The sequence below is a fragment of the Gossypium arboreum genome, chromosome 1 (genome assembly GCF_025698485.1).
Source record: "Gossypium arboreum isolate Shixiya-1 chromosome 1, ASM2569848v2, whole genome shotgun sequence".
NCBI lineage: Eukaryota > Viridiplantae > Streptophyta > Magnoliopsida > Malvales > Malvaceae > Gossypium > Gossypium arboreum.
The window spans coordinates 118,780,168-118,790,262 of record NC_069070.1 but is presented as its reverse complement, the minus strand read 5'-3'; the positions used below and the strand labels follow the sequence as shown (position 1 = coordinate 118,790,262).

At 34.3% G+C, this 10,095-nt stretch overlaps 1 protein-coding gene across 1 annotated transcript; it reads right to left on the bottom strand.

The window, feature by feature from the left end:
- Positions 1 to 1,178: 1,178 nt before the first annotated feature.
- LOC108481683 (uncharacterized) lies at positions 1,179 to 1,910 on the bottom strand. Its single transcript, XM_017784780.1, has one exon. The coding sequence runs from the start codon at positions 1,908 to 1,910 to the stop codon at positions 1,179 to 1,181; it is 732 nt and encodes a 243-aa protein (XP_017640269.1).
- Between the last annotated feature and the right edge of the window lie 8,185 nt (positions 1,911 to 10,095).

The window sequence follows — 10,095 nt, the reverse complement described above, 5'->3', positions numbered from 1 at the left end:
GTATTTCAGCTTCATTGCTTCTGGGTCGTGAATTGATCACCACAGGGTGATTAACCTTTTGGACCCTTTCTATTTACCCCTCATCTGAAGCGTAAACCTCTCCTTTTTCTGATCCTTTGATCTCTTCATAAAATTCAATCTCTTTATTGTCCATTAGATTTTGCACTGTGGTCCTGAACTCAGTGCATTCTTGGATGTTATGACCCTCTTCGACATGGAACTCACAGTGTTTTCTTGCTCCTTTGGGCCTTTCCTCTGAATCTTGTGTGATTAATCCTCCATTTACCATTTGTTCCCAAACCCATCTCAGTGGGGTTTTTACTTCAGCTATGTCAGCTTTGATTCTTTTACCTCTACTCTCGATTATCGCTTTTACCCCTTTTATTAGAATGATTGGGTAACGAATTTCCTGCTACGTTAGGTCCTGATGAGTCGTCGAACTTTACGATCCCTATTTTGATGAATCTTTTGATCAACTTTTTAAACGTAGTGCAGTTCTTGATCGAGTGCCCTGTTTTCCCCGCATAGCACTCATATTGGGCGTTTGCATCATACTCCTTAGAGAATGGAGGCTACATAGGCTTCAAATAGAAAGGGGACACTACATGTGCATCGAATGGACTCTGATACAACTCCCTATATGACATAGGGATAGGCGTAAACTGAAGTCTTTCTGTATTTGGCCTTGCATTGGATTCTTGCCTAGAGGGGTCTTGATGGCTAGTAGTTGACGTCCTTAGCTGGCTTACAACAATTGACTTTGCATAGCCCTTGTTATACATACTCGCATTATTTATCTTGTTCTCCTTCTTCCTCGGGGCTGATCTCTTAGTGCTTTCCCCCATGTCTATCTTACCACATCTTTTTGCGTTTTCTATCATCTCTCCAGACATCACTATGTCTAAAAAGCTCTTAGTAGCGCTTCCCAGCATATGGTTGATGAATGGAGCCTTCAGAATTTTGATAAAAAGCATGGTTATTTCTTTCTCCAGAAGAGGTGGCTGAACTTGCGTCACTATCTCTCTCCACCTGTGGGCATACTGCCTGAAGCTCTCACTTGTTTTCTTCTCCATATTTTGCAATGTGATTCTATCGAGTGTTATGTCTGTCACGTGACCATATTATTTCATGAAAGCCTGTGCCAAGTCCTTCCATGAATTAATTTGGGCACGACTTAGCTAGTTGTACCATTTGGCTGCAGACCCTATTAGACTGCCTTGGAAGCAGTGGATTAATAACTGATTATTATTAACGTATCCTGTCATCCTTCGACAAAACATTGTGATGTGAGTGTTGGGGCAGCTAGTCTCGTTGTACTTTTCAAACTCCGGAGTTTTAAATTTTGGTGGGAGCACCAGATTTGGGACCATACTCAAATCCTTAGCGTCAACCCCGTAATGGTAGTCAGCGGTCTCTATTACTTTGAATTTCTCTTCGAGCCATCTACACCTGTCCTCAAGTTTTTTTGGCAGATCTACTCTTGTCTTTTTTATTTCTGTCACATCATCGAGGTCCGGAACAACGGGATTAGTTGGATTATCCCCTGGATTGGAGCCCAAGCCTGTTGGAAAGTTCATCGGTGCTGAGGCACCAGCCTGATATTGGGGTCTGATGGTGACCGACACCCTCTGTGGGTACATATCTGGTTGTGCTCGAGTGTTTTTCAGGGCAAAGCCTGGAGGATAGACAAGGTCTTCATTACAATTCCCCGAGTTAACCGCAATGCTCTTCCCTTTCTTGCGTTCCCTAGCCAGCAACTGCGCTAATTGGCTTATCATATTGTTCTGGGTTTCTTGCATTTGTTCCCTCATGTCTTGTTGTATATTGGCTAATTGCTTTTGCATCTGCCCTTGTAATTGATCTTGCATATCTCTTTGCATTTTTTCTAATCTTTCCATTCTTTGATCCATTGTTTTCGTCTTGCAGCGGGTACTGTAGTGATATTTAGTTGGTGGATTTTCGTTGGTTTTTAGGGTAACTGTCATAATTTTAATTAATTAGGTTCTTTTTATGAAACTTAATGTATATGATGAAATGTAATGCAGATGAATGAATGTAGAAAAAAAGGCGTTGATTATGATTCAATTTCATTAGAACAACTTTGCTAGAAAATAAATTCATTTACATAAAACGGATTACATATACGACTTTGCCCTAATACACAAAGCCTTAACCTTTTTAAGGAGCCAAGCTAACTCTCAGCCCCGATCTGATTCCAACTCATATTTTACACTTAGTACATCAGCTTGAACTGCCAGGTTTTGCAGCGCGAGCCACAACTTTGCCCATGATATAATCTCTATCTCTAATCTGATCTTGAGAACGGTGGATCACCCAGTGATTTGGTCATCTTAATAAAATATTTTGATTTACTAAAACAATGATTTTGGTCTACGAAATCAAAGAAAAACGGGTTCGGGAGTCGGTTACGTTCGAGGAAGGATTAGCACCCTTGTCACACCCAAAATTGGTACCAAATTAAATTGACTAATGTCTTAATGTCGAGAGTTAAAATTTGAAAAGATTTTAAAACACGATCCTATGATGAGAATGAATTGTAAATTTTTAAAGCCAACAAGACCATTTATTTTAAGGGTCATATTCCACATGAATATATTTAAAAATTTTCATATATTTAAAATTATATTAAATTTGAAAATTTTAAGATTTTCATGAGAAATTTTATGGGTAGTTTTTTATGATTCAGCTTATAATATTTTATTTCAATCAAATCTTCTAACAACAACAATTGACTTTTGAAGTTTTAAGAGGCAATGATTCAATTTCTGCTATGAGTAAAGACAAAGATATTCTTATCCCTATAGTGGGTGGCCGTACACCCATGTACATTTTGGTGTCTCTAGGCGCTCCCCTTCTATGAATTTTTCAAAGTTTTTGAAAGAGATTAAAAGTAAAATCTTAACATGACTCATGATAATACCAACCATTTTGAAAGGTTTGATCAACTGTTCAATGGACGGCACTTTAAAATTTTCATTCAAAGAAGTCATAAATTTCATTGTCGAAACCATTTTTTTTGAAAAAGGTCGACTTTTTATTTAAGACGAAAATGGGAGTCGCCACCGATATTTTTGAGATGTGATCGAATCACCTAGTGATTTGGTCATTTTAATAAAATATTTTGATTTATTAAAACAATGATTTCGGTCTACAAAATCAGAGAAAAACGGGTTCAGGAGTCGGTTACGTATGAGGAAAGATTAGCACCCTCGTCAAACCCAAAATTGGTACCAAATTTAATTAATTAATGTCTTAATGTCGAGAGTTGAAATTTGAAAAGATTTTAAAACACGATCCTTTCTTATTATTGCTCATTTTAAAAACGCTTGAACAAATCCAAACGAAATGCTAAAGACTCTCTTGTCTCGAGGTAATAAAATATCACATCCCATAAGTTAGGACATGACACTTTGAACCCTCGAGAATAAGCTTGCCTTTAAATTTTATTGAAATTTCATGTCTTTTGAAATTTAAAAGGATATTTGGCTATTTAGGTTTAACAAGAAAATCGAAACCCCCGTAAGTTAGGGTACGATTTCTTGAATTCCCAAAACGCAAAATATTGTCTTATTTTGAAAATTTTTATTTTTGAATGATAACAAATACAGCATTTAATGATGCGTGTTTATTTTGTTTGGAGCAAAATAAATTGGTCTATATCGAACAAATACGTTGGAGCTTAACACACGATGTGATTTAAACTAAATATAATAAAAGACAATATGGAGCATGGAATAATAATACATGAATTAAATGCTATGTTAATGAACGTCAACAATATGAAGATATTAATAAATAATTTCTAGAGCATATAATGACCTTATTCACGTGGTGCACCATTTTAACACCAATGTTAACAAATGAAGAATATGAACCAAAATATTATATAAAACAATTTGAAGTCAATAATATAAAACAATTTCAAGAAAATAATATGCAAAACAAATTTAAAATAAATAATAAACAAAACAATTTAAAATAAATAATATATAAGACACTTTAAAATAACATATAAAAGAGTTTAAGATAAATAATATGTAAAAAGAAATTTAAAATAAATAATGTACAAAACAGTTTAAAAATAATATATATATATAAATATATATATAAATAATCCAAAATGAATGATATATATAAAAGTTTAAAATAAATAACATTTAAAATATTTAAACTTGATAATAGTTTAAAATACATAATATGTGAAAACTTAAAACAAATAATAATAAAACGATTTAAAATAAATAATATAAGAAAAACTTAAAATAAATAATAATAACAAAAGCAGTTTTTAAAAATGAATAACTAAACAAATAAATAAATTAGATAGACTAAAGACTAGGCTGAAATCGAATTGAAATTCAAGGTACAAATTATAAATAATAAAAAATAAGCCATCAAGGACCGAAGTGGAACGCGCTTAAAGAATGACGAACTGACTGGGGAAATATTCCCAGCCCTTATGCGCAGCGCTTCAAGTGTCTGCCTCTTCAAATGGTCGAAGGACCAAACTGAAACAGAGGCAAAATCCTGTGGCATAAATTAAAAATAAAACTTAAGACCCCATTGAGACGCGCTACAAAGAAGGGGACCCAATGCGCAAATAGACCATAAGCCAAAAAAAATGCACGGATCCCCCTGGAGCGGGTCGGGTCGAGAGTGTCAAAGGCCTTATACGGCACCGTTTTGGGGCCACTGAAACAGGCCCTAAACGACAATGTTTCGCAAGTTATATAATAGCAAAAAGAAAAAATTTTACTCATTCTACCCTTCCTTTTAAAAAAAAAATTCAAAGCTCTCAAAATGCTTTCACCCCCCCTTTTTTCGACGGTTGGGTTCTTTCGATGGCCGGCATTGCGAAAAATGGGCTTTTAAGCCCCGCTTTAAAGCGCCTTTGAAGGCCAAGCTACCAGAACCCGAAGATGTCAAAATGAAGAAGCTCTCGACCCCTTTTTGGGTCCAATTTCGGCGACGAAGAATGGCCTTCCGACGTAGCGACCGCGGGAGATTCAGGTGAGCTTTTCCTTTCGTTCTTTAGTTATTATTTGTGTGTAAAAAAATAAAAAAAAATGAAATAGAATCAAACAAGAATTTAAAAATGAAAGTAGAAATCACCTCTAAAGTTTCTTTGTTTTTAGTTTTTTATTTTTTGATGTGTGTAAAAAAATTACAAAGGAAAGATTGTGGCCTTTATAGCCGAATACAAGGCCATTTACTTCCATTTTTTTTTTGTTTTGCTATTGATGCTTGCATGCTCCTCTCTTCTATTTCATTTAATTCTCTCGCAAGTGCCAGAGAAGCATCAGAGGCGTGTGTAGAGGAACGACGCGCGAGGTGGCCTGCTAATTTGCGGCAGAGGGAGGAGTGGCTAGGGTTTTCTTTTTCTTTTTGTTTGGCTGAAAGTGTTTAGTTTTGTGGGGTAGGGTTAGTTTGGGCTTGGGGTTAATTTGGGTTTGTAATTGGGTTTTAATTTGGGTTATTTGTAAATGGACTTTTAATTATTATGCTTATTATTTTTTTGGGGGGGGGGTTTATTTTCCACACTAGACCAGGCTAAAATTGGCCTATTACATCCATCAACAAAAATAATCAAAAATACATTAAAAATTATCTCCACATCTATATAATATATAAAATCAACTCTTAATGTTGGAAAGTCAACGAATTGAGAAGGATTGACTAGACTTTTTAATTTAGTAAAATTTGACAATATTTAAGCTTCCTTTTGATTTTATTTAAATTATATATTGTAATAATTTTAAATATTAACGAGGCTTGACAGTACTTATTCTCTTCAACTTTTTTTTAATAGATTAGAACACTTTACATCAAGTTAGAAAGAAGCAAAAGGAGAAGTTACATTTAATTGTAAACCTTTTTCTTTGTCAAACGCCAACTTGGTAATGCGATCAGCTTCAACATTTTCTTCTTTGAGAACATGTTCAATTGACCAATTCTTCACCTTCTTCAAAAGTTAAACAATGCGTCTGATTATTGTTGAATCTGAACACTTCGATAAAGATTCCTTGATAACCCCAATAACTTCCATGTTGTCCGTCTAAACTAATATCCTATCAAATTATCTTCCTTACACCAACAACACGCCATCAAGAATGCCGCACAATTCAACTCTGAAAACTAAACATTTCTCCAACCTATTTAATCTTATCTTTAGAAAGCTAAAATTTTTTAAAATCTCTTCATAAAATGTACCTAATCTTTTATTTCTAAACTATTCTGTATTGAAGTTTCAAAAGTTTTAATTAAATTTATTCATTGAAAAATTAATGTATAAATATTTTAATTTCATAATTTTTTTAGTGTGGTGATGAATGATGCTAAATTAGGATCAATTTAAGTTTTAGAGTCCATAGGCATTTAGGTATTTATGTATGTATTTTATAATTTTTTGATTGTGGGTTAAAAGCATTCATTTATTAATGTTGTTTTTTTTAAGCAATTATGTTTTTTAAAAAATAGTTAGGTGTTTTTTTATATATATATATAATATATGAGAGGGAATTATTTAACAAGTTATATTAAAATAGCCAATTATTTATTAAAATAGATGTTTTTCTATAGCACTTTGATATTTTTATGAGAGTCTTATAGTAAATAGGACCTTCTTTTTTTGTATATATTTTTACTTTTTTATTATTAATATTTTTTTTTTTTTTTACTTTGATGGTGAAGCTTACAAAACCAAATCAAGCAAGTTTTGTTGCAAGGAGGAACATCACTGTTAATATTATTGTTGCACAAGAGACTATTCATTCCATGAAAGGTTTCAAAGGAGGAAAATATGGGATGACTTTGAAAATTAACTTAGAGAAGGCGTCTGATAAAGTTAGATGGGATTTTTTGGAGGACACCCTATTGGAAGCGGGATTACCATGTTTATTGGTTTCAGTGATTCTGAACTGTGTATCATCAGCCTCACTCCAAGTCCTTTGGAATGGTGATGTCACGGAAGCTTTTAGGCCGTCGTGCCGAATAAGACAAGGAGACCCTCTTTCGCTAGATTTGATTATACCTTGTATAGAGAAATTGGGACACCTAATTGAGGAGACATTAAATCGTGGGAGTTGGTCGCCGATTTTCCTGTCAAGAAGAGGCCCAGCTTTAACAATCTTATCCTTTTCTATGAAGCCAATAGGAATCAAGTAGCTTAAGTTAACCAGTTCTTCGCATATTCTATCTTTTTTTAGGCAAAAAAGTGAATAGAGAAAAGTCACAGATATTTTTCTCTCCCAATACACTAATTGATTTAGCAAATGCAATTTGTAGAGATATTGGTTTCATGCGTATGGATGATCTTGGTAATTATATTGGCATGCCATTGTTTCACAAAAGAGTCACGACTAATACTTTTGATTTCGTGGTTAGAAAAGTTCAAAATAAGTTGAATGGGTGGGAAGCAATGAAACTATCTTTGGCGGGAAAAATTACATTGGTAAAATCTGTATTGCTTACTATTCCTAACTATTTCATGAGCATAATTCGTATTCTTCTTTCTATAAGTTGTGAAATTAAAAATTTAGCTCATAATTTCATAAGTGGTACGACATTGGAGTCTAGGAAACCAACATTAGTGTCTTGGGGGGGTTGTTGTCCACCCCTCGATTCCGAGGGTCTTGGACTCAGAAGCCTTGTTGATCAGAACATTTTTTTTTTTTTTGAAGTTGGGTTTCCAAATTCTCACTAATATGGAAGCTGTGTAGGTGTAATTATTGAAAAACAAGTATAGTGTACAATGGGTGTTACCGGAGTCTATAACAAGAAGTAATTGCTCTTATATTTGGAGATCTTTGATGAAGGAATGGCCGGATGTGATTGTCAATGTGTTCTAGTCTTTAGGGGACGGTTGACTTATGAACTTTTGGAATGATGTGTGGGTTTGTCAAGTTGATCAACTTAGGGTCTTTTACTTAGGTATTAGGCAGACAAATGATACTTTGTGTCTGTGACTTAGTGAATAGTAGTGGGGGTTGGGATTGGCCTCAGTTACACAATTTACTTCCTAATAGTGTCGTTAAGCTCATTGCAGTATGGTTCTACCATCCACTGATGCAAGATCGGATAGGTTAGCTTGGAAGTGGATGCCTAAAGACAATTTTCCTAATGCTAAAACGTATAGGAGTATGTACCAACCTATTCATGGCGAAGGCTTTAATTGCTAGAAGTTAATATGGAAAACTAAAGCACCTCAACAAGTGCGTGTTCTTTCTCTAGGCCTTTTGGCAGGATAAGCTACTGACGAATGGTGAAAAAGCAAGGAGACATATGAATAATGTGGGACACTGTCCTAGATGTGATAAGGTGTTGGAGTTAGGACTCCATGCTATTAGGGACTATCATTTTTCAAGAGCAATATGACAGTTTGTGGTGCCAAAACATGCTTAGAGTGCATTCTTTTCCTTGTCGCTTGGTGACTGGTTGCTATGGAATTTAATGTGTTCAATGAAATGGAGGTCTAAGGAGTTTGAATGGCAATCCCATTTCTCTATATTATGTTTGTAACACCCCTAACCCGTATCCGCTGCCAGAACAGGGTTTCGGAGCATTACTACCATTTGCAGATCACTTAAAAAAATTAAAATACTTACCGATTCAATGCATCATATAAAATAAATATATTATCATTCAATCAACAGTTTGGCACTTGTATAAGCATCAAACAACAACATTGTTAGTATACTTGCACATATCTCATATAAATTCAACATTGATATATCTATTTTCTCGACATGTCGTACTTGAGTTTAATAATAGTCTCAATTACATAATTTCCTTGTATCAACATATCAAATATAATCATATATGTACATGTCATGAAACATATCATGCTCTTACTGTTTCTTCACAAGCATATATTATTCATTTCATTATATCAATATTTTATGCTTCATCATTTCCATATATTTTATGTATATTTATTCGGTAATAGCTTATATCAAACTTAACATAAATTATATTCCATGCACTTATACTTATTTCGTTTATCCATTTTCATAATTATTTCATACAACGCTTTTGTACATATATTTCCATATGACCAGTTCTTGTAAACATTTCACACAACCATTTCATATAACCATTCGTCATCTGATACATTTTACGAATATCAATTGTTCAACAGATGTTATAGCGTCTCCCATCCACGGTCTTATTTATCTTTGACGTGATGCCATAGTGTCTTTCAACTATGGTCTTACTCATTTTCATCATGTTGCCATGGTATCTTTCAACCATGGTCTTATTCTTTTCATGTCACGTTGCCATGGTATCTTTCAACCATGGTCTTACACATCTCATATCAGATTGCCATGGTATCTTTCAACCATGGTCTTACACATTTCATATCAGGTTGCCATGGTATCTTTCAATCATGGTCTTACGCACAGGTTGCCATGGTATCTTTCAACCATGGTCTTACACATTTCATATCAGTTGCCATGGTATCTTTCAACCATGGTCTTACACACAGTTGCCATGGTATCTTTCAACCATGGTCTTACACATTTCATATCGAGAGCACACTCATGAACCTTATCCTTATAAAGTGAGATTACCGGTCTAGGCTAAATCCCTCGCAACGACAATTACTCTAATGAGCTTGGATCCGAATTACCGGTCTAGGCTAAATTCAGACCCTAATTGGATTACCCGTCCGGCTAAATCCGTTTTACACATATTCTTCGGAGGGCTATATCAGATAGGATCACCCGTCCTGCTAGATCCTTTTTACCGTCAATTCCTTTTCGAGATCCATCGAATTTTCCTTTCATTCAACCGGATTTCTTCTCCTTTTATCAAATTTATCAATGTTTCATAAATTTTCATACAATGAACATTCAAATCATATTCACATAAATAACATACAATCTCAAGCATTTAAGAATATAATTCAAGTTACACGAACTTACCTCATTGCTTGTTTGTGTTTATAATTTCATTAATCTGATATCTTTTCTTTTCCACGATCAAGTCTCATATTTGAGTCATCCGGATCTTTATAAATAAATTTGATCATCATTTTCATTCATTTCATATTCTAATGCATTTAATTAATACTCT